The sequence below is a fragment of the Hyaena hyaena genome, unplaced genomic scaffold (assembly GCF_003009895.1).
Source record: "Hyaena hyaena isolate Hyena2069 unplaced genomic scaffold, ASM300989v1 scaffold_997, whole genome shotgun sequence".
NCBI lineage: Eukaryota > Metazoa > Chordata > Mammalia > Carnivora > Hyaenidae > Hyaena > Hyaena hyaena.
The window spans coordinates 92,756-118,121 of record NW_024081628.1 but is presented as its reverse complement, the minus strand read 5'-3'; the positions used below and the strand labels follow the sequence as shown (position 1 = coordinate 118,121).

General features: G+C 41.6%; 1 protein-coding gene across 1 annotated transcript in view; it reads left to right on the top strand.

Moving 5' to 3' along the window:
* The window catches only part of LRRC1 (leucine rich repeat containing 1), a 135,547-nt gene that overhangs the window by 102,380 nt on the left and 7,801 nt on the right, over positions 1-25,366 (top strand). Inside the window, exons 5-11 of the mRNA XM_039221676.1 lie at positions 2,748-2,804; positions 3,087-3,150; positions 3,734-3,808; positions 7,398-7,542; positions 9,616-9,734; positions 11,242-11,325; positions 21,581-21,696. Coding sequence (XP_039077607.1) covers positions 2,748-2,804; positions 3,087-3,150; positions 3,734-3,808; positions 7,398-7,542; positions 9,616-9,734; positions 11,242-11,325; positions 21,581-21,696 — 660 coding nt within the window. The remainder of the gene's footprint in view (positions 1-2,747; positions 2,805-3,086; positions 3,151-3,733; positions 3,809-7,397; positions 7,543-9,615; positions 9,735-11,241; positions 11,326-21,580; positions 21,697-25,366) is intronic.

Here is a 25,366-nt window from a genome sequence, read left to right as displayed (position 1 = left end):
TGATCTGACAGTGTGCATGGTATGATCTGTATTCTTTTGTATTTATTGAGGGCTGCTTTATGTCCCAGTATGTGATCTATCTTGGAGAATGTGCCATGCGCACTTGAGAAGAAAGTAAATTCCCTGGCCTCAGGATGTAAAGTTCTAAATATATCCGTCAGATCCATCTGGTCCAATGTGTCTTTCAAGTCCATTATTTCTTTAGTGATTTTCTGTCTGGTTGACCTATCCATTGCTGTAAGCAGAGTATTAAAGTCCCCTGCTATTAGCACATTCTTATCTATAAGCTTGTTTCTGTTTGTGGTTAATTGTTTTAGATATTTAGGTGCTCCCATATTTGGTGCATAGACATTTATGATTGTTAGTTCTTCCTGATGGATGGACCCTGTAATTATTATGTAGTGCCCTTCTTCATCTCTTGTTATTGTCGCCTTCACCACTTTCTAATGGAACTCACAGAAAGCGTCATTTCCTCATTGTGTCATGGGCGTGTAGTCGCCAAGCAGGGTTGTTCCCATGGAAGAGATGATGTGTGTGAGGAGCCCAGGAGCCCCTGTGGGTGCCTCTTGCCGGAGGAGTAGGTAGTCTGGGTCAGGCTCGAGGCCTCAGGCTTTGCTACAGACCTCAGAACAACACTTCATGGCCTGCCTAAAACTGCTTTTAAAGTTGCGTTCGGGGGCACCTGGGTGGCTCTGTCGGTTAAGCATCTGACTTTGGCTCAGGTCATGATCTCGTAGTTTGTGGGTTCGAGTCCTGCATCAGGCTGTATGCTGACAGCTTGGAGCCTGCTATGAATTTCGTGTCTCCCTCTCTTTTTTCTCCTCCCTTGCTCATGCTGTCTCTGTCTCAAAAATAAATAAACATTAAAAAAAAAAAAAGTTATGTTCGATGATGCCTGCCAGTAAAGTTCATGAAGCAAAGGACTTTTCCTCCTTTTATTAGTGTATGTCCTTAGTGCATTGAAATTGGCGTGAAACTAATAAATGTGGAATAGACAAAATGACAATTCATCAGTGATTGTGAAAATATCATTGTGAAAATAGCCGAATGACTTCCGCCTCTCTGGTAAAACTGGCCAGGGATTACATGGAAACTGAAAGCAAAGTCCTGTTTTTTGCTTTTACTGAGACTTTAAAAATGTACTTATCACTCTCATCCACAGGTTGCTTTTGGAAATAGATCCGGGCTGGTTCCTTTCCACCCCCACCCCTTCCCATACTCGTGTTTTCTGTGTGAACACACAGCCCACAGAAGTAGAACTATGTTGCTTCAACTTCCTATTGGCCTACATTTCTTTTAAGAATGTTGGTATTTGAGAACAAACTGAGGGCTGAGAGGGAGTAGAGGAGAGGGGAAGGTGGGGAGATGGGCATGGAGGAGGGCACTTGTTGGGATGAGCACTGGGTGTTATATGTAAACCAACTTGACAATAAACTAAAAAAAAAAGCTCTTAGAAGAAAAAAAAAGAATATTGGTATTAAATTATAATTATTAGTAGGGATTTTGATTGAGAAAATATTTTTTGCTTTTACTTTAATAGTGAAAATCATTCTGTTTTCTAAAATTGAAGGAGATCCAGAATGTGTGCATTTCATCACAAAGTCAAGAAACATTTTCAAGCAAACAGTCTTTAACTATGTACATAGACTGTGCAAATCAAATCTATATTTTCTGATGTTATGAAACCAGCATTGTTAGTGCCTATGACTCTGGCTTTCATTTTGGAAGGAAAACGGAGGATTAAGGCAGATTAGCATGTTGGGATAACGTTTGACTCCTTGTGTTCTGTGCGCTCACCCATAAAAGTCCTCCAAAGCTGGGTAGTTACCGTGGTGATGTGAGCCAAAGCTCAAGGTTTTGATTGGCTTGAAGCTTAGTACAGTGCTTGGTGGAGTAATAGACGAATCAGTAACGTGGGCCAGCGCTGACGTCTCCTGGGTGCATGAGGTTTCTGGTGATGCAGAATTGCCACAGTCAGGGCAGGCTCAACCCAGATAATCAGTGTTCAGGGAAAACATCTGTCTGCTTTCACCGTGCTCCTAATAGGCATGGATTATACCCAAGAGGCTGGAGAGAGTCTGCAGAAAGCACTACTGTGGGGTTTAATGAGAATAAAAGCAACACTATTACAGCCTCCATTTACTGAATCAGCCTTGGTTCTAGACACTCTAGGTGCACTATTACTCCGTCCTTCGTGCATTTAAATGGCCATCGTTTCCATAGTGTTGCTTTCAGGTGCTCTGTGAACTCAGAGCTTAAGTAGAGTGCGTGGGCCCTCTGGACAGAGAAGGCCCACTGCTCTCGAACAGGGATGGTCTCTCACTGATGTTTGGAAGAAGAGCTCTGACTTTTGTGAGATTAAAGGCACTACTGTTTTTATGGTAATGGCACATTTTTGACATTCTGGAGTCTGGAAGCACATATTCGGCTTCTGTCTTGGTACTGGGTGTGGCTGTCTTTAATGGCCAGTGAGTTATTTTCACATACTAAATGTCCACGTATTTAAATGAGGGTGCCTTACATTGATGAGGCTACTCTTTTTATTTTAATATTAACATCTGGGAGTAGGGAATATGCCTTTTAGTGGGGTTACAGGTACTGGTTATAGATATTTTTCCTCCTGGGAAGAAGTGACATATAAGGTTTTATTAAGAAGTACTACTTGTGGAGTGTATGTATGGGGAGGGAGAATGGGAAGAAGTCTCAGGATTTTTCCTTATATATTTTTTTCTTCTGTTCATTTCTAGTCTTTATAACCTGGCTTCCCTGGAACTGAGGGAGAATCTTCTTACATATCTTCCTGAGTGAGTCTTATGGGGAAGATAGGAGGGGATTTTTGTACTAAATGAATTTCTTCAAGTGGTTAAAAAAGAAAAGTACTACAGTATTTGTCACAAAGAGATTCTGTGTCTTTTGGAAAGTTTGGGAGATGCCTGCCTTCCCTTACTAATTTTTCCTTGGTAATATTTACTGCCAGGCAATCCAAATGAGTCTTATTTTTGGAAACTAGTCCAAGTTAGGGATACTGTATTGCTCAGCATTTCTAAATACTCTCTAAGAGTTCCTTTCTTTCTTTTTTTAAATAGCTCTCTTACCCAGCTGCGGAGACTAGAAGAACTTGATTTAGGAAACAATGAAATATATAATTTGGTAAGCCTGTATTGAAGAGAGATTTAGATTTAATTTTGTCCTTAGGTATGATCAAAACATACTTCAGGGGAGATCCGTAGGGATGTATTTTCACATATACAGCTTGGCAGTATTAGAGAATGTGTTTGATTTCACACAGGTTGAGAATTATGTGAGAGTAGGGAGGGTCAGTACTAGATGTGATGGGTGTCAGTGGAAACTACTGGCATTCTTTTTTTTTGAAGTTTGTTTATTTATTTTGAGAGAAAAAGAGAAAGAGCACAAGTGGGGGAGGGGCAGAGAGGGGGGAGAAAGAGAGAATCCCAAGCAAGCCCCATGCGTCAGAACAGAGCCCGACACAGGGCTCCATCCCATGAACCATAAGATCATGACCTGAGCTGACATTTAACCCACTGAGCCACCCAGGTTTCCCCTACCAGCATTCTTGGAGAGCTTTGGGAGTGCTTGAAGGATGGGGGACTTGTATTGGAAAAGTACAAAGTAACCTCCTCTGTGATACCCATTTATTAGCTGTTGAATTAGGATTCTTTCGGAAGACTAAACATTCGATCTTTGTTACCATAACATTATTTTTTTGTTTCAGCCAGAATCAATTGGAGCTCTCTTACATCTAAAGGATCTCTGGTTGGATGGAAATCAGCTATCAGAATTACCTCAGGTGAGTGGCAGTTTCACATTGTTTCCTCCAAATTATAAACAACCACAACCACTGCTCATGCATTCCCTGCTTCTGCATGAGATTTTCTAGAAGAGCGATCTTAAAAACCAAAAACATTGGTTGAAAAAGCACATTTGGAAAAATATATTGAGCACTCAAGCTATACTGCCATAGAAAAATCGAAAGCCTCAACCCACAATTTCTAAAGATAGCAAATATATCCTTTACTTTGTGAAGTCTGTATTTTATTTCATCTTTGCTCCCCATGTGGCTTACCTCAAGCCCAGTAAACTTGTAAATTACCAGGACTCCTGATTCTTGATGGCATCCATTTCTGTCCCTCATTGCAATGTGCCAAGCGCTTTGGGATGACTGTGACCACACTCTGTCCTGTAATAGTTGATGTCAAAGAAATGTTAAAAGCTTTTATTTAAAAAAGTTTTTGTAAATATTGCTTGTGGCTTAGCTGTTATGTCAGGGTGTTCAGGTTCCTACTTTTTTAAAAGTTTTATTTATTTTTGAGAAAGAGAGACAGAATGAGCAGGGGAGGGTCAGAGAGAGGCGGAGACACAGAATCTGAAACAGGCTCCAGGCTCTGAGCCGTCAGCACAGAGCCCGACGTGGGTCTGGAACCCATGAACCGTGAGATCATGACCTGAGCCGAAGTCAGATGCTTAACTGACTGAGCCACCCAGGTGCCCCCAGGTTCCTACTTTTAACAAATGTAAGAACTCTGTTCCAAATGAAGTGGAGGGAGCCAAAGTAAGCAGGCTTGCCTTCTGGTTAGATGAGAAAGAAATGTAAGCCAACAAACGCAACAATAAAAAACAAGCATTTTCCCCTTATTTAATTTAATAATTTAATTGTATTACTAAAATTTATTCTTGGATATATCTTACAGCCAGTCTTTTTTATTTGTTTGTTTTTGAGAGAGAGAAAAGAGAGAGAGTGTGAGTAGATAAGAGGCAGAGAGAGAGGGAGACACAGAATCAGAGCAGGCTCCAGGCTCTGAGCTGTCAGCACAGAGCTTGACACAGAGCTCATACTCATGGACCACAAGATCATGACCCGAGCCAAAGTCAGATGCCCAACTGACTGAGCCACCCAGGTGCCCCTCTTACACCTAGTCCATGAGGGAGAAGAAGGGGGGAAATGGTGGGGGAAAGGGAGAGAGGCAGACCATGAAAGACTCTTGAATGCTGAGAAACAAACTGAGGACTGATGGATGTGGGAGGGAGGGGGGAGATGGGCATGGAGGAGGGCACTTGTGGGGATGAGAACTGGGTGTTATATGGAAACCAACTTGACAATAAACTATTTGTAAGAAAAAAAAATAAAAAGAGATTAAAAAAAAATAAAGTCCAGGTATATTTCATGATGGTCTAGGTGCTGATATTTTCTGTGTTTGTGTGTGTGTGTGTGTGCGCTCGCGTGTGCACATGTGCATGTGAATACACAAGCAAGAGAAGGGCAGAGAGAGAGAGAAAAAGAGAGATAACCCTAAGCAGCCTCCACGCCCAGCACAAAACCTGCCATGGGGCTTGATCTCAAGACTGTGAGATTTCAACCTGAGCTGAAATCAAGAGTCAGAGGCTTAAACTACTGAGCCATGCAGGCTCCCCAAGGAGCTGATATTTTAAAGCCAATCAGATGCTCAGGTGTCTGTTCAGACATGTGAAGCTGGTGTGATGGGGTGAGGTGCACGTTAGGTGAGGAATGCTGTGTCAACATACGAAGTCTGATACTAAGAGAAAGTACTCAGTTCAACTTTATGGTTGTAGTTATAGCACTGGACTTATTATGACCTCTTACAACTTCCCTTACAACTGAGGGAAGTAAGGAACTAATTGGAGTCTCTTTCTGAGGTCTTGACTATGTTTGGGGAAAGGAGACATGTTAGCAACTGATGTGGATGAAGGTTTGATTAATCCTAGATTTCTCTAGGAAATCATGTGAAATCCTGGTTGAGAGAATTCTAGTTACTTTGGGAGTCAGGGAATGGGGAATAAAAATACCATGAGGTTATTAGGAAAGTAATAACACCAGTTCTGGGATGTGATGGGAAAAGAGTTTATGTGTGTACAGATGTGTGTAAATTATTGTGTACAAAATGCCACATCTCGAACACAATAAAATTAGAACTCCAATGATCTTGTTGTAAATGGTTATTTAAACATCTCACGTATCCCTCTTTAGAAACTTCTGTTGGGGCACCTGGGTGGCTCAGTCTGTTAAACATTGGACTTTGGCTCAGGTCATGATCTTGTGGTTCATGGGTTCAAGCTCTGCAACAGGCCCTGTGATGACGGCTCAGAACCTGGAGCCTGCTTCAGATTCTGGGCTCCCTTTCTCTCTGCCCCTACCCTGTCTACATGTCTCTCTCTCAAAAATAAATAAACATTAAAAAATTTTTAAGAAAAAAAAAGAAACTTCTATTAAACCAGGAATCAATGCATCAGATACTCTAAATAATCAGAATTATTTTCCTGTTGTCATTGATGACAGAAAGAAAAGCATGCAAAACGCTGTTAAAAGGAATTAATGAAAAGGTAGAACAATATCAAGGGTCAGGACTGAAATCCGTAGAAACGCAGTGTAGTTTCCTACAAAGAGGAATTACAGGGACTGAAGGTTCAGAGGATGTGTATTAGGTAGGAGAAGCTGGAAAAAGTAGATCAAACCAAATTAAGTATAGATTGAAGGATTTGTACCTATGGAGACATCAAGGAGCCACTAGACATTTTAAGTTTTTTTTTTTTTGGGTTTTGTTTTTTTTTTTTTTAGCAGAAGGGTGGTCTGATTACATGCCTAGAGCTAGCTATGTTTCTAGGAGGGAAATATGGAAACAACAGTCTGTTGCACAGACATGGACAGGGAGTGTCAAGGTCAGAGCTAACTGCCTAAGTGAGAGGGGGGATTTAGTGCCAGTGGGCTGGAAAGTGGAGGCTGTTCTAAAAGAGGAAATACGTGTATTTTGTGAATGGAAGGTAAGCTACCTCTTGTATAGAATGTTAGACTCCTTCTTGCCCCACTTCTTGGATAGCCTGTGGTCTTTGAAGGCAGTACGCTTCTCTCTTCTTTTGATGGTCAAAGTGTCAGTGGGTCCGGGGTACAATTGCACTGATATTTGTTGTAACAAGTACTACTGATTATGGGAGATATAAAGTAGATAGTCTCTTAACAGAGAAAATGTCAGGGTCACCCTGAATTGTAAGCTGCTTACCCAAGTGACTGAGTCTAAACTTGAAGAACTGGATTCCAGGCTCCTTCTGTTTTTTTTAATTATGTTACCCTACAGTCATTTGTCCTCTCTTGGTGCCAGTCTCTTCATCTGTTATGTGACAATGATTCCTTGCCTGCCTGAAGTTGGTGTGGCATCCCTTCCAGCTCTGTGTCTGTGATTTATACAGCTTCCCGTTTTCATTGGAAGGAGGTCTGGAAATTTACTCCAGCCTCGTCCTATAGATAAACGCTAAAGAAACATTCTCAGCACTGCTTTGGGAATTGACTGTGAAAAATCCCTGTAAGAAATTCCTCTGTACTGTGACAGGGTTAAGCATGAGTCTCTTTTTCTGTGTCACTGGTTTAGGAAATAGGAAATCTGAAGAGCCTGCTGTGCTTAGATGTCTCTGAAAACAGGTTGGAAAGACTTCCTGAAGAAATCAGTGGCCTGACTTCATTAACAGATTTAGTCATTTCCCAGAACTTACTAGAAGTGATTCCGGATGGCATCGGTAAGTATTGAAAGTAACTGCTTTCTAAAGATGCTGTCTGTTGTCTCGAGCGTGTGGAGCTCACTCCTTTGATCCTTTTGGTCACCACTCTCAGGTGCTGGGGAGGGGGCTCCTTTAGTCTCTTTGTTTATTTGTTCTTAAAGAAGAAATGCAAAGAGCGTTAAATACAATTGAAGTTTCTCAGTGTGCAGATAATTCTGTCATCCTGGTTTGGTAACAAATATACCTATTATTACTTCTAAATGTTGACTCATCTATTTCATCCACATCTTGTTTCAGAGATTTCCATAGAGATTAGTCTGAATAACAGAATATATTTCAGGCATGTGAGCAGTCACTGAGAAATTTCTAAGTGAGCATCCTAAATAGCTTGTGAGAAAGTAACTCGGACTTTATGCATGACCTAGGGGAGAATGGTGTGTCTGGGTTGAGCCTTTTCTAGTTCATTGAAAAGAATCTTTTCCTTTAACCATTCTGTGCTGTTTCCATTAAAAAAAATGAGCCCAGACATTTCCTTTACCATAAAGATATTCAGTTCATTTTGAGAAAATAAACACAGAGAAGGTATAAACAGATTCAGACCAGGAGCTCCACCATAGCAAAGCTGCTTAGAAATTGTCAGAAACTACGTTTATCCAAATAGTTAACATGGGCATGTTGTCTTTGACCTTTGTTTGACTTTTATTCTAAATATCAAGGGAAGTTTCTGAAAGTTTTTCAGTAGTTGGAGAAGCTATATGACAGAGGACCACTTCCTTTCTGCTATTTGGTCAAGATGAAAGCAGTAACATAATAGCATCTCAGCAGGAACACAGACATTGCCTTTTGGTTCAGACTGGTTGGAAAATTGATGGGGATTTTGACTCTAGGTAGAGATGTTCCATGAGAGGGATACATGGCACCTGCAGACAGTCTGTAGGCACTGGGAACGTTTAGTCGCTTGGCATAGGAAATAGGAGGTGTGAGATGGCTGACTTTAAAAGGCTGTCATGGAGAAGGGAGGTCAATTTGTTACATATTCTAGTACAGATGGGTGCAAGGAAAAGATATAAAAGAAATATTTGTTTACAAATTAGTTTGGGCTGCTTAGTAAAGGGACGATCACTTGGAAGTGGTCAAAGAGAGGCTGCAAGACCTCTTTCCAGAAAACTGTTAAGTCGACTCTGTTGAGGGGAGATCTATCAATTCAATTCAGTGTGCTCTCCTGCCAGTGAGGACAGGCACAAAGCCTCTGGGGACAGTATTAGTAGGTTATTGATGATGCTAAATAAAGAGCTTAGGAGTCCATTAGTTCTCCTGCCTTGCTCTGTGACCACATAAAAGGCATGTTAATTTTTTCAACACGTCCCTTTCTCCAGCTTTACGTCTCTTTAAGATAGAAGTGGCTTTCTGATTTTACTAGGGACTGTGTCATCATGCTGGCCTCTCTCAGTAGATGAGGAGAGTTATAACTCTTTCCCTTGAGTTATAGTTGAACATGAGAATCCAAAAGCTTTAGGCTTTTCTTCACTCCGGGGATTTTGACGAAGCTGTGGTCACTCCATTCTTCCTGCCCTGAGTGAAATACAGTTAGTTCTTAATGTGGCTTTTCAAAGATTTCCATTTTACTCTGCATATCTAGAAACACTTCATTATATGAATCATCACTGAGGCATTTTCATTTATAGGTGATACAATAAACTGTACTTTATTGTTTTTTGTTTTTGGTGAGGATCAGTCTTGGAGGAAGATGAAAGCCTCTCTCCTTTGTACGTGATACATTTACTGTTCTTAAGGATCCATCAAGAGCTAGCTGGCTGTTTTTCTGTAAATTTTCTGACTTTGATACAGTATTTCCATGTAGTCACTTTTAAAATGATTTGTTTCTAATTGCTGACCGTTTCTGATGTTCTGATAACATTTAACTTTCAACCTTTAGTGATCTAAATGAGAATGATGTGGTTTCATAATGTGAAAGGTGGGTGAGGGGAAAAAATGAATAACTTTAAAACAAAAAAGAACAGCAGATAAGATATACTGAGTGATGGTTAGAAAGACAGTTGTAACTAATGAGTTGAAATAATACTTTCACAGGAAAACTAAAGAAACTGTCCATCTTGAAAGTGGATCAGAACAGACTCACCCAGTTGCCTGAAGCAGTTGGGGACTGTGAAAGCCTCACTGAATTAGTTCTTACAGAAAACCGGCTCCTGGTGAGTGTGGCTTGCACGTTCAAACAGATAGGTATAGTGTGCTTTCTATATCATAAAGACTTACTAGGGCAGATTCTACTTATAATTTGAGTGGACTACGTGAAACTCTTCTTATGTTACCTCTAAAAAAGGGACTTGTAAAGCAAATGCATGGCATAAAGATGATTGACTTTTAACCCGCCTCAGTGAAGAGAATGGTATTTAAGTTCCCCTTATAGGAGTCTTCAGCAGGTAGAGGGGTGAGCCACTGATGCCTCTGCCATGGTGTCTGAGGACCGCCAAAACAAATGTTCTCTCAGGGTTCTCTGAGCAAATGGAAAGAGAGAGAGAGAGGAGAGAGAAAAAATGGTGGTTGACCAGGGTGGGGGGTTGGGGGGTAAGTGCTCTGTGCTGCAGGGCTGGGTGTGGATCTGTGATCTTATCCCACCCTAGAAATTGGGAGTGGAGGTGGCTGCAAGTGCCCCTCCTATGGGCCAGGCTTCCCCGTCCTCCCAAGGGCAGAGCTTTGGGGTACACCACAGACCAGGAGTAGGTTAACGGAAGGGCAGCAAATCTCACTTGCTTCTCACTTCCTGCTGCTTCCTCTGCTTTCCATCAGGCCTTCCTTTATTACTTCATCCTCTCCTTTCTTTCCTCTTTTTGTCATCTTGTAGCAGTTTTTGCTTCAGTTTACTTTCCTCCCTTTCTCTTTATTTTTGTCTCTGTATTTCCTACCCTACTTTCCCTTCTTCTTTTTCTTCTTCTCTTCTTTCTTTATAAAAAGTGTCAGTAATACTCTTGAGGTAGAAAGAGCAGACGAAGACAGCAGGAGAGGACAGGACACAGAGCTGGTGGGGGAGCCTGGCCGTATCTCTCCTCAGGCAGCCGCCTCTGGCGGTGGGAGTGGGAGTGACCTCATCTTCCCATCCTAGTTTGTGGTTTCAGGCTTTTGAACAGTAATCATAACACTTATAAAAGCAGTGTTCATTCACCCCTGGCTTTTATCAGAATGTTGAAGCTCACTCCTCCATCACGGCCCTGCCTGGTTCCTATGTTCTGTGCACCCCCCACCACGCCCCCCAGTCCTGTTCACCTTGCTCGTGTCCCCATGCCACTCACGGCACTCGTGCTCAGGGTTCTGATTTCCCCCAAACACCTGGCTTCCAGTCATCCAAGCCATTCTCCCAGTGTGGCTCCTGAAGGTGCAGGTAAAGGGATGAATCTTGAGGTGCAGATTCTTCTAAACGCTAAAGAACAATCATTACCTCTTTACTAGGTGTTTCTCTGTTCCCAGGTCTGTGCCTTTGACTTCATTTCATTGAAACGTACTCTTGTTTGAACAAAAATGCAAAACCTATTTAATTCTGCATCTTCCAAGCCAGATTTAATGTATCTGATATTCAGGAAGAACTATTATGTCTCTTACTGGATGAGATTATATTCTTTAAGTCCTTAAGAAGATCTGTTTTACTGTGAACCATGTCTTTGAAAATGTATTAAATTAATAATTAAAATGTTATTTTAACAGACTTTACCTAAGAGCATTGGAAAACTTAAGAAGTTGAGCAACTTGAATGCAGACAGAAATAAATTAGTGTCTTTACCAAAAGAGGTATGTGTTTTAAAAAAACAATAATAATTATAAAGAAATAATAGCATACGTAGAATCTGAAATATCAGATGTTTTAAAAGACTTCATGTTCTTTTTAAATGTTACATACTCTCATTTGCGGGCACAGAGATGGTCAGAGGCGTTGTATCAAAGAACAATCATCAGTACCATTAAAGAGAGTAGGTGGGTCCAGAGGATTCTGAGCATTATTGAGAAAGGTGACTTGATAGGATTTTAAATGGGAGAAAAGGGAGAGTTTGAGGTTCTGACTTGACATGGAGAGAACGGTGACACCATTTGGGAGTTTAGCAGAGGAGAAAGTAGATGACGTTGGGGCTGAATTTAAAGTGAAATTAAACCACTTCCAAAGACATTAGAAGTATAAAAGTGGACCTGGATGCAACCTTTTTCCTAGGCAGAGATTGATTCCAGGCAGTGTTAATGTCCAGGAGAGAGTGAATGAACTCTTCACAAAGGCATTTCCATGGAGGAGGATGAATGGGAAGCTATAGACAGATTCTTAGGTATTTTTTTCTTTTTTTTGGCCAATGGTCCGTCCAACCAGGAGAAAAGACCATCACCATCCATTGTGGGGAATAGTTGTGCAGACTCAGAGGCATGCAAATTCTGGAAAGGGAAGTGGAAATGCTGAGGTTGAGAAGGAAATTCAGAGCAGATGCAACAGGGAGGCATCTAGTCTGATGTTTAATAAGAAGGTTTACCTTCTCTTTGGAACTAGGAGAACTTGGAGGTGGGTAGTATCGAGATTGATTTTTTTGTTGGCCATTAGCCTGAAACCCCTTTGCAGCCGCCTTTCTTCCTCCCATCAAATGCTAGTGGGCCCTCCCCTTTTGATAGGCCTCACGTGACAAGGTGTAGTATCATGTGGTATAATCCCTGGCCAAGCATAGTGTGGTGTTATTTGTAGAAAACATTTGCAAATGTTTCTATCTTGACCCTTTCCTACATCTTCTTGGGATGATTTTAAACCTGCCATCCCACCAGCCAGAACTTGGGGGTTTCTTATTTCCCTAGGGCTTGGTGTGGTTTCTCTTTCCCCATCTTTACATTGTACCCTCATTGTCCCAGCCTTCTGCCTGGGCAAGACAGCCAGCATTCCTGAGGGGAAGCATGGTGGGTATTTGTTATAAATGTGGCCATTTTCTGACCCACCCTTACTCTGAGCCCTGGTACTTCAGTGAAACTGTTCCCCACAGAAAGATTTAACTGTATCTCTGCTAAACTGGCTCACAAGTAAGAGATCCTGCTAATGAGCACATTTTGGTTGCCTCCTCACAGTAATAAACCACAACACAGAGCTAATATTCTGAATATTGATTTTACTCTTGTTGCATGGGTAATAGACCAGATACATAGACACATGCACAGAGAAGTAGAAAGAATTTAATATGTGCTTTCTCAGCGCCATGCACTGTACCCAGAGCTGTCATATTGAATAACTCACTGGATCTTCACAACAGGTGAGGCCATGAGGGAAATTTCCTTATTTACAGAGGAGGAAACTTAGCCCAGGGAAAAGTTTTCCTTAGCAGGCCTTACATAGCTAGGAGTTAGCAGAACCGATGTGAGAGATATGTCCTGACAGCAAGCCCCCTGCTTGCATAGGCTGAGAGAGCATGACCACTCAGGTTAGATACAGGTTCGGTCCAGCCTGTTCATTGGTGTGCCCTTGAGTCAGTAAAGAGAGGTCAAACTATCTTTAGTGTGGATATGTTAGAAAATTAATTAATTTTAGGGACACTTTCAAGGTTAGTGCCAACGAGAGTGCTTGGAAGAAGTTGAATGGCCATCCCCAGTAGGCTTCTCCACCCAGCCTGTCTTCCCCGTCCCTCTCTTCTGATTCTCTTTCGAAGGAACATTCTATACAAAACTTTAACATTTTACTTGTAAAATGATTGCCTTCATTTCGGCATCTGTCCTCTTTACATTCTGAGAATGAAACTTGCCCTCAGGGTTCAGAGGGTTATGCCCACCACATGCCGTGTGTCTGTGTAAGTTTCTTAGAACAGCTTTCCACGTTGTGGAAAGTGAACATAGTATGAAAATAGTCCTAGCTTCAAAGCATTTTCTTAGCTGTCACATGGCATCTCTTCTCTATGGAATTGTGGTTGGCTTTGTGGCATGTAGAGTTTACAAAGGATTAAAGTCTGTGCCCCTTCCTTCAGCTGTGAGGTAAAGCCAAGAATGTTCACAGCAGAATCCACTCTCTTCTGGCACACCTTCACTAGTGACTACTCATGCAAGCTCACCTCCCAGAGCAGGAAGATGCCCTGAGCACATATCCTCGTTCTGACGTGGCTTACAGTTTGGTGACCCAGCAGAAATGGCTGAGTACTTGCTGTTGACCATTGGGGCTGAGCAGCCAGGCCCCTGAAGTCCTCCTGACCCCAAAATGTGTCACGTTGGTCTGGGGAGCACCACTGTGCCATTAGTCTCTGTGCAGTGAGTGTGGTAGGCCCTGTGACCGTGTGTGTGTGTAACTGGGTGGGGGACAGATGGGGTGGGCTGTGTACACTTGCTCTGCCTCCAAGCTTGATACCATTAGATCATATGCTATACTTGCCTGATTGGAGTCTTCTCTTTCAAAATGTGACTACTTCTTCTTGAACCATGAAGTTGTATGCATGACCTATCTAAACTGAAATGCTGACCAATTCAACGTATAGGCCCAAAATCCATGATTGTTTTAATTGCTATTGCTCTGGTGTGCTGTGTGGTTCTTCCTATTTTTTGTCTTTCTTTAATTTGATATTCTTGCATATCATCAGTTTTATATAGCACAGCTCCTTAGTCGTTTTCAGTGTTTATTTGTATTTGTTTTTTCCCAAACAAGGGGAAAATGTTTGTACTGTGTGGGTCACAATAACAGATTTTGTTTGTGTTTTGTGGTGTTATTTGTAGTAAACATTTGCAAATCAATGAATGTTTCTTATTTTCTTAATTGTTAGCTGCTTGGAAATTTAGAAAAGTCGGGTAAACTTGTTATCTTGTAAGTATTGTTCAGACCACAGTTGCATCTCTAACTTCCATTTTGCTTCATAAATGCATGAAGATCCAAATCAACTGACTGCTGTGTGTGTTCCTCATTGTAAAATATTGTACATTTTCCTCTAAACTCAGTTTTTTGTTTTTCAAAATGACTGCATGGCCTGGAACCTTATTTTGTTATGTGTTTGTCAGATTTGTTCAAACCATTCTCTCTCAAAAGAATGCTTTTCTGTGAATTACATTTTAAGTTATTTAGACATTCTGAAAGGCGTGACATGGCAGCTCATCTGTCTTCACTAAATTCAAGTTTGTTGGCACAACTATCTCTCTAATGGAAAGGCTAGATGTGCTTTATTTGCTTCCTGTGGCATGCTTATGAGTTTTTCAGCAAGTTATTTGTGTCTTTCATTTCTCATCCTCTCGTATAAGTATGAATGCTTCCGGGAAAAGAAGTCTCCTTAAAAAGCTCATGTTTTTGGTAGAGGGAAGAATTGAGGAGAAGAGACTGTGCTATATGATGCGTGGACAGACAGGGAATTGGTTTATGTGTGATCATGGGTATGATGAAAGAGATCAGGCAGCTTCATGTCATTTCCCAGCCAAATTGTACCTTCAAACCACCTGCCCCAGCTAAAGAGTTTCTGGCCAAAAGAAACTGAGCATGTGTCCAAGCTTAGTCTTTTGTCTTTATTAGGTCAAAATGAAAAGTGATCTTGACTCTATGTCAAGATCATGTCTACAGTTACATGAGGCAAGATAGGATTGGAAGATCATTCATCAGAGCTTTTTTTCCACTTTTTTAAAAATGAGGCAATCTCTCAACATTAATTACCCATAAATATTGTTGTAATTTTTGTAAGTATCTGTGGTGACAGTTCATTCTGTGGATAGCTTTCTATCTTCTTCTTATTACAATTCAATTTAATGTAAGCTTCCATCATATTCTGAAACTGATTATTGATAAGAGAGATGAGGTAAAACCTAAAAATACTAGAATAAGATATAGTTGGCTATTGGATATCAAAATGGAGACGGCATTCCTAAACTTAAAAGAGGAAATAGGTCATAAAAGAAACAGTTGATTGATGTGTCTGTGTGAAAATTAGATTTCTGATCATCAAGAAGGTAAAGTCAGCCTGGGGTAAGGGGACATTTACAACATCACCTGAGGGAGGTCTCCCCTTACTCTGCTTAAAATCATTCCAGATCATTGAGAAAAAAGATAGTCCCACTAGTAGAAAAAAGCAGACAAAAATAAAAGCAAAGAACCGATCACAGGAGATAATAAGTGATTCAGAGAGTTAAAAATAGAAATGGCTATGTGTGTGAAAAAAATTTTAGCCCCATCAATATTCACAGAAATTTTAATGGAAGCTTCTTGACGTGTCAAATTGTAGATTAAAAAAATAATAAGGATACCAAGTGTTGGCAAGGACATGGGAAAATGCATGTTGTCATGTAAGAATAACTTATTACAGCTTCTCTGGAAGGGAGGAAAGTAATATCAAAACCTTTGAAAGTGTTCATACCCTTTGATCCTGGAATGCCACTTCTAGGACTTTGTCCTAAGAAAACAATTATGGACATACATTAAAATCATGCCCAAGAAGATTTCTCACATATGTAGAGGAGCAGCTAACAGATTTCAGGCTCCCCATCAAGCATGTGCAGGGGCAGCTAACCTGCACCAGGAGCCGTGTTGAGGGCTTTCCTGCATATGCTTGTCTGATTTTCACAACAGTTCTGTGAGGTGTGGCTAAATTGTTATCCATATGCAAGATATTGTGAAACTGAGACTCAGCATAAGAAACTCACCCAAGATTACACAGGGAAGAAACGGCAGAACCAACTAGCAATGTGTACTCTGGGTGATCTGTGAGTCAGCTGTAGAGTGAAATACTTACGGGATCAGTAAGAATCCTTTTAGAAACATAATGACGTGAGAAGACATTCTTGATGTCATATGAAAACAGGGGTGCTGAAGAACTAGCATTGGTCCTAATTTTGTTGAAGTGTATATACATAAGCAAGTGTATGGCAATGATACTAAAAGATTGTACTTCAAAATGTTAATGCCGATTATCCCTTTGTGATGGGAATTTTCTGGTTTATCTTTTTTCATTGTGCTTTTGTGTGTATGTGTGTGTATATGGTTTTTATTTTCCAGTCAATATAACTTACCATTTTATAATTAGAAAAGAAGAATGCCATAGCTATTAGTGATGTCAGTGGCCCAATAATTCAGGAAGTCCCAAAGCCACATGATTTCCAAAATATTTATGAAATAGCAGCATTCAAATAATATGCCACAGATGATGATGGGAGACAAAAACAGTGTTTGGTTTCTAAATTACGCATATGATTACAGCTCAAATTATATTTTGACCAGGGGCTCCTGGGTGGCTTAGTCGGTTAAGCGTCCGACTTTCGCTTAGGTCATGATCTCGCGGTTCGTGGGTTCGAGCCCCGCGTCGGGCTCTGTGCTGACTGCCGGCTCAGAGCCTGGAGCCTGTTTCAGTCTGTGACTCCCTCNAGAGAGAGAGAGAGAGAGAGAGAGAGAGAGAGAGAGAATCCCAAGCAGCCTCCACGCTGTCAGCATGGAACCCAACATGCAGCTCGATCTCATGAGATCCTGACCTGAGCCGGAATCAAGAGTTGGACACTTGGGGCGTCGGGTGGCTTAGTCAGTTAAGCGTCCGACTTTCGCTCAGGTCATGATCTCGCGGTTCGTGGGTTCGAGCCCCGCGTCGGGCTCTGTGCTGACTGCCGGCTCAGAGCCTGGAGCCTGTTTCAGTCTGTGACTCCCTCTCTCTCTGACCCTCCCCTGCTCACGCTGTCTCTCTCTCCTAGAAATAAATAAAACATTAAAAAAAAATTATATTTTGACCAGATTTTGCTTATTGTACGTTTTCCTTTCTGCCAGTGAAATGTGGGTTCCATTCTGTTACACAGAATATTAAAAGGCAGATACTGAAGGAAAATGAAAGTTTCTTCACATTTAGGGCAGGCATTCAGAAAGTGGAATATAGGTAGGCAAAGGATGACTAACTGAGGGTTTCAGTTTGAATCACTGAATGTGATTATCTTCCCTAGAGTAAGGTTACCTGTAGGCAATTAATATGTAGTGAAGGCTGACCTGGCTAAGGGTTTGCTCAGTGACATGCAGGTCCCATCTCCTTGAGATGCAGTCCATCAGATCCAAACAGGGGAGGAAAATATCTGCAGTTAAGAGACCCGAAACAGCCAAACAGAGTTTCTCAGCAACATTCTGTAGTTCTCCAAGTTCAATCCCTTGTGTTCTGGGAAGGTACTATTATGTGGTTTGAGGAAGTTTAAAAATAACCAGCTTCCTACGTAACTGGTAGTAAGTTATTTAAACAGTGACCCTGCTTCCCAGAATTTCTCAGTGACATAGGCATTTCATCCCGGTGACCACTAAGGACCCTGTAAACTCTGCCTCCTGAGCCCAAGAGAGAAAGAAACACATACGAACAATATTTGTAATACAGTACTGAGCTCATGTCAGCGCTTCCCTGGCATTACAGTCGTGCTGTATTTATCACAGTGATGGCTTGTCGCCGTGGTGCGTGGTTGGGGAGCTAGGTTTAAGTTCAGGCATGTTCCGGGGAGAGCTCACCAGTGTCAGTACACTCCCAGCAACTTAGTACACTGGTGTCATCTGCGCTTGTTATTTCGATCTGGGGGTTTTGCCCCTTGAAAAGACCATAATGCTCACATTTATTTGCCAGCCACATTTACTAGACCAGGTTCTATGATAGGTGCTAACTTGTATTTGTGGTTTCATTCAGTTTAGTCCTGACTGTTACTTTTGGTTAAAGTAGCCTATTCACACCCACAGAACACATGATGGAGGTGAGATTCCAGCCCAGGTCTGTGTGATCTCAGAGCACCCACTCCAGTGCACCACGTCCCTCCCTGAGGTCTATAAAGAACTGTGCCTTTTGAGTTACAGTTTCAACTGCTTAATATAATATAAATATAATATATATTTATATATATATTATATAAAAATAATCTTTTCTAAAAGCAAAGGTTCATGCCATGCCTTTCTGGCTGATTTGGAAAGAGGTTTCTGTTTGCCTGGGACAGCATGTGCCTCTGAGGATGATGAAGGCATCCCAGCACGCTCTGCAATAACATGCACTCTTTATGGCATTGTTTTCTGAAAACCTTAGACAGTTGAGATAAAGCGGTCACTCTGCCCACTGTGACAACCCAGAGTGTCTAGGAGGCTCTTAAATACAATTGCTTTCCACCCCTTGAGATCTCAAATGGGCATAAGATTAGAATGGGAAAGGAAAAAGCAAAAATAAATAAATGAGACTATAAACTCAGGAGACAGCTCCCACACTCCACTGTGAGTTGACATGATTTCCCCCAAAATACTTAAAGAGTGTTTACTTGTCCAGAACTTTTGTTGCTCTAACAATGATTAGAGCCCTCTCTGACCCATTTCAATTGGTTAATTTTTGTAATATCCAGTATATATGCATGGTACAGATTGAGAATGTTCACATGGTATAGTATTAGGGCCCCCAAACAGATATCCTACAGGTGGCTGGAGCAGTGGACAGCTTCATGACAAAGCGTCCCAAATTATGATGCAGTCTCAGCTCTGTTCACCTTGCCAGGAGTTCATTTTGCCATCATGAGGGTTGTGCATGTGAGTAACTGATATTATCTGCTTTGCCTCCCTGCAGTATGGATAAATGTTATGTCTTCAAAGCCAGGCCTGGATCGTAAGGCTGAGGGGTGCCCAGCCTCAGCCACGTGCTGACCTAGAAGACCCTACACATGTCACACAGGCCCACCACTGACCCCAGTGCAGATACCCCTCCACATGGAGCAAGGCACCAGAGGGGGCCTCCCTTCCTTGAGGGGCGGGGCTCATCTCAGTTTATCAGAGAGAATCTCATCATGTCAATCCTCAAAAGATTCCTTCTATGATATTCCTGGGCATCTGAGTAAAACAGATGATTCCCTTCCTCACATGAGGGGAAAATGCCAAGCCCCTCAAAGATCTTGTTGCACACCTCTTTTAGGACATGATACGTGTGCTCTGTATTTATAAAAGCTAAGAGAGGACACTCTGGTAATTCTTAATAGAAAAAAAAAGAGTTTTGTGGCTTTCATTACACATAGAAGCAGATATTAACTTTAAGTAGCAGCTTCTTACTACTTAATAAATAAATAAACACTAAGTGTACAAACATGTCTAAATGAGAAGAGTTGGTAGGTAGATAGGATGGGTACTGTACTTGCCAAGCATCCTGATTATATGTACACGCACACATTAAACAGCTCAATGAAACAATCTGTCAGAGAGTTTGCATAGACCATAATTATGGAAGAAATGCAGGGAGCACTGTGTCAGTGTGGACCAGTGGGTTTTGGGAAGATGTGATGATGTAGAGGATGTTTAGCTAATTTTGGATGATTGACAATATTTAGAAGGACAGAAAAAGGAAGAGCATTTCTGTAAGAAACAGTGGGACCCAAATGATGGATTTTATTTTTATTTTATTATTTTTTAAATTATTTATTTTGAGAGAGAAAGTTTGAGAGAGTGCAAACGGGAGAGAGAGAGAGAGGAAGAAAGAGCAAGTAGGGGAGGGGCAGAGAGAGAATCCCAAGCCGACTCCGCACTTGTCAGCACAGAGCCCTACACAGGCCTGGTTCCCACGAACCATGAGATCATGACCTGAGCTGAAATCGAGAGTCAGACCCTTAACTGAGCCATTCAGGTGCCCCTAAAATGATGTATTTTAGAGGACAGTGAAAGCATCAGTTTTGCTGGGATGGGAAATGTGAATACTAAGAAATAACGGGGACAAACTAAAGTCTTTTTACATACCTGGGTGTTTTCCATTTTAGATGGATGTTCACGTTTCCTTATGTTTATTTTTCTTTTACATCCACTATGGTTAAATACTGTGGTTAAATATATTATCTCAAATTCTTTATATAACTTCTAAGGGAAACCATGATAAGATTGTTCATGAAGACAGTTATGTAGCCATTTCATAAATATGCATTCTTCTCTTTAAGATACATACATACATACATACAACACATATATCCATGGAAAAGGGCATAAGATATGTTCAGATATCACTGAAGATGCAGGTCCCTTGCCTTCCACAAGTGAGAGACTGCACAGTAGTTTTCCATGTGTTCGAGAGACATCAATAGGTTCCTTCATGAGCCTTTTCTTGCAGTCACCCTGGGTCAGGGTTGCGAGTACAGGGAGCACGTAGTTCTACATGGAGTCCTGCAGAAAGTTGTTGTGTCTGAGATCAAGGTAGGTTTCCACCCCCTTGGTCCAGCCTTCCTGACAGTGGAACCAGAGCCAATTTGTACAAGAGGATGATTGAATTCTTTTGTGCTTATGTTCTTTTTTCAAGAGCAGATTCATGCAAAGCTCAATTACCTTTGAACTGCTTACTTTAAAAATAAATAGTAATCAAATTTGGTGTGGATACAGATAGTGATACACTTCTACTCACATTAATTTTACCAGATTAATGTATGTATTTACCAAATTCTGTTTTTGCTAAAATAGTGTTGATTTGGCATTTGTCAAAGGAGAGTGAATAATGAATTTACCAAGTTAAGTTGTGAATAGCTGAAAGCTATTAAAAGATGTACAGTGGAATTTAACATACTGTATCATCTATCAGATGTCCTCTTTTTCCCCTCCCCCTCCATCTCCCTTCTCTCTCCCTCTCTCTCTCTCTCTCTCTCAATGAACTGGAATACTGAGAACACTGGATTTAATATAATGGGCAGGTCTTCAAAGGGGTGTATATGGATCATCCTTGGCCTTATTTTTGTAATGTAGAACTCTTAATCTCCCATATTACTGAATAAAAATTGTCTGGACCTGTGTAGCTTAGTTAATGTACCTAACAGATACAGTTGCATTAGATAGCTGTGGAAAATGACTTGCTTTTCAGAGTGAAAGTTTTGAACTGTCCTGTTTATTTTCATGATTTAATTTACAATATGTGACTTTCATATATTGCAGAGATTTTCATGAACTTACTAGACTACTTAGTACTTTGTATAATTTAAATTAATCATAATTGTTCATCAGTGAAACTTAAAGCCATGTGGCATCATTTTATGCATCATTTTCATGCCATGTGAGAAACCCGATACTCTACTCCCACCACCATCTTCCCAACAAACCCAGAAAAAAGCTGTGCTTTCCTTCTCATTGTAGATTGGCGGATGCTGCAGCCTCACCGTGTTCTGTGTGCGTGACAACAGACTGACTCGGATACCTGCAGAGGTGTCACAGGCAACAGAGCTTCATGTCCTGGATGTGGCAGGGAACAGGTAAGCATGTCCTGGTTTCCCTTTTTTGAGAAAAAGAGCCAAATTCATCCACCCCAAGCTTTGCCATCTTGCCTTTGCTCCGTCTTCTAGAATAGAGTCTTCTAGATTACTTCAGTGACCCTGGCCCCAGGGCGTTGTTAGTCCAAGAGCAGGGGCCATGGGTCTGGATGACGTCAAAGAGGTCAGGGACAGCCTGAGTGTGGGTCACTTTGAAGTTGAGGTGGATGCTTCTGGGGAAATGCTTCCCGGAACAGCCGTATGGTGATGTAAGGGAAACAGCGCTGCCTGAGAACTGGATACTTGAGAACTGGATACTTGGGTTTTACTCCAGCTCTTATAGCCAGCTTTTGTTAAGTAGTCTTGAGCCTCTGAATTACCTCATCTCTGAAGAACGAGCTTGCATGAGTTTGAACGAGATTTGAACCAGGGATCTTGATGTGTGCTGCTGGGGATTCCGAACCCCCTGAAACTATAAATACAGTTGTGTCTGGGGATGCTTTTCTGGCCAAAGGATAACACAGCCAATGTCAGAATCACCATGTGATCCATTGTCTGTGATAAAGTGAAGAGCCACCTGTCGAGTGTCACAGCAGCTCGTTTCTCAAGTTCTAGGGTCAGGGGTCATGGTGGACTGCTCCCTGGTTTCCGGAATATGCCTTCTCTTCACCTTTGTAAAATACAGATTTGTTTCAGTCAGTCTGACTTAGTTTGGTCACCTCGGATGGCACATGTGCTTTCTTTCCCCTGAGCCGAGACCAGTTGCCCTTTCTAGCTGGGACCCCCTTCTCTGGCTCCCCCTTTTATCCCTCATCATTCATGCTTTCATTTTTGTCAGGGAGCCTTCTTCTCTTGGAGCCTGCTTTTTTTAAAATTGCCCCTAACATAGCAGTGAGTGCCCTGTGATGAATGTGTGTGCAACCATCCCAACCAGAAGGTGCCTGAAGTTCAGAGGTGGCACCTGTGTCATTGTGCCATTTACCCCAGCACAATCATGGTACTTCCAATAAAAGCCTGGTAAATACTTGTCGCACAAATGAAGACGTTAAAAATGTTAGTTTTGTAGAGTGAATAGTAGGCCACTGCGAAATGCCTTGTGTCACAGGCTTCATCACCAAAGGAATTTAAAAAATGCTTTTGAGTATTACATAGGAGAAAAAGTGCTCATCCAGGGGAAAGTGATTACTGATTTTAAATGATAGATAGCAGCAGTTCCAAAGGGTGTTCAGGGGATTGTGTGCTAAGTGCTGATTAGCTGGTCACTTAGGTCAGGCACAGGCCACCATTTTTCATTCTGGCTAATAGATTGTAGATAATGGTGCTAATAAATTACAGGACCCAGCAGGCGTCAGGGAATGCTCACGGTTTTCAAGTTAAGGCTTTCAGGACCTCTTGATAGATTGTTAAGACCACTGACTGGTTACTGGAGACTCAGGATTAATCAGAGTTGAATGTTGACTTTCTGCTGGACTTAGTCTCATGCACACAGAGCTTGGCAAGGGTGGTTCCTCCCGGCCTCCAGCAGCAGGAACTGGGGTGACTCCAGACCTTCCCGGATCCCTGTCTCATGGGTGAGCATGGATTTGCATCGCTAATTCTTGAGCAGACCGATGGCTCTGATGTCTAAAAACTGCTTTTCACAGGAGTGAAGCCTCCGTTCTCTAGTTCTCAGGAGGGAAAGTTACACTTTTATTATGCCTGGGCTGAGGTGGGGAAAAACCCCATTAAAAAGTGCACTGACATAGCTGTCAGCTGAGTCAGTGCAGTGTGTCATTTAATCCATGTATATATGGATTCACAACCAAATTTTAAACGTATTAAAGTATTTAATTGCTACTTATTTAAAGTATTAGTATAGAAACTAATAAAAAAAATGGCTACGATGTCAGCTTTTTAGCTTGCAGAAATGTCACACCATGGGAAATGATGCCACATACGACAGAAGTTTTCACCCCTTCTCTTAAGCATATAAAAATAGCAGATGGCACAGAGAGACTACATGTTAGCTTCCACAAACTCGTTGACAAGTGTGAGAGGATAACTATAAAATGCCACTTGGAAACCAGGTGTCCAACCTTGTGGTACACTAACAGAGAAGATGTCTTTTATCATCAGCTACCCGTGCACACAGAATACACATTTCCTTAATTCTTACTCTTTCCCACAGGAATATCCACCAACTACACAATATCTCTGGTATCTTAAGGATCTTTGGGGAAGAATAGTACCAAATACCAGAAACAGTGGAGGTCAATGGGGGAATAGTTTGTACCTTTCAATTTTATAATCCAAAAAATTAAATTTAAAAATACTAAAAGAGGGTGCCCAGGTGGCTCAGTGAGTTAAACATCTAACTTCAGCTCAGATCATGGCCTCACAGTTTGTGGGGTCAAGCCCTGCGTCAGGCTCTGTGCGGACAGCTCAGAACCTGGCGCCTACTTTAGATTCTGTCTCCTTCTCTCTCTGCTCCTTCCCTGCTCACACTCTGTCTCTCTCTCTCAAAATAAATAAACATCAAAAACATTTAAAACTACTATGGGGCGCCTGTGTGGCTCAGTTGGTTAGGCGTCTGACTTTGGCTCAGGGCATGATCTCACAGTCCGTGGGTTCGAGCCCCATGTCCGGCTCTGTGCAGACAGCTCAGAGCCTGGAGCCTGCTTCAGATTCTGTGTCTCTCTTTCTGTCTGCCCCTCCCCTGCTCACTCTCTGTCTCTGTCTCTCAAAATAAAGTAAAGACATAAACATAAATAAGTAAATAAATAAAACATTTAAAAATAATAAAACATATTACCTTAGAGCTGTTAGAATGGCTGTTATCAAAAAGACAAGACATAACAGGTGTCAGTAAGGACTTGGAGACAAGGGAACCCCTGTGCACCATTGATGGGAATGCAGATTGGTGCAGCCACTGGGGAAAATGGCATGGAGGTTCCTCAAAACATAGAGGAACTACCTTATGATCTAGCGGTCCCACTTCTGGTATATACGTCCAAGAGAAATGAAGAGATATCGGCATCCCCGTGTCCCCTGCAGCATGAATCACAGTATCCAAGATATGGAAACCACCGGAACAGTGTCAGCAGATGAATGGATAAAGAAGTGAGAGAGAAGGAAATGATGTTACTTATGACAATATGGGTGGACCTTGAGGACAATATGCTAAGTGAAATAAGTCAGACAGAAAAAGACAAATACTATATGATCTCACATGTGAAATCTAAAAGCAGCCGAACTCCTAGAAATAGAGAGTAGCGTGGTAGTCACCAGAGGCTTAGGGAGAGAGGGAGGTGTTGGTCACTGGGTCCAAAGCCCCAGTTATAAGATGAATAGTGTCTGGGGACCTAATGTCTATCATGGGGACTGCATTTAACAATACTGTATTATATCCTTGAAAGTTGCTAAGAATAGATCTTAAATGTTCTTCACACACACACACACACACTCACGCACGCACGCACGCACACATCCACACCACACCCACAAAAAGTGGTAGTTGTGTGACTGGATGGAGGTGTTAATTAACCCTCCTATGGTAAGTCCCTGGAGAATATATGAGTGTATCAAATCATCCCAGGTACACCTTAAAGTTACACAGTGTTCATGGCACTTATAGCTCAGGAAAGCTGGGAAGAAATATTAAAAGACAAAACACAACACAGCAGTGTAGCTATAC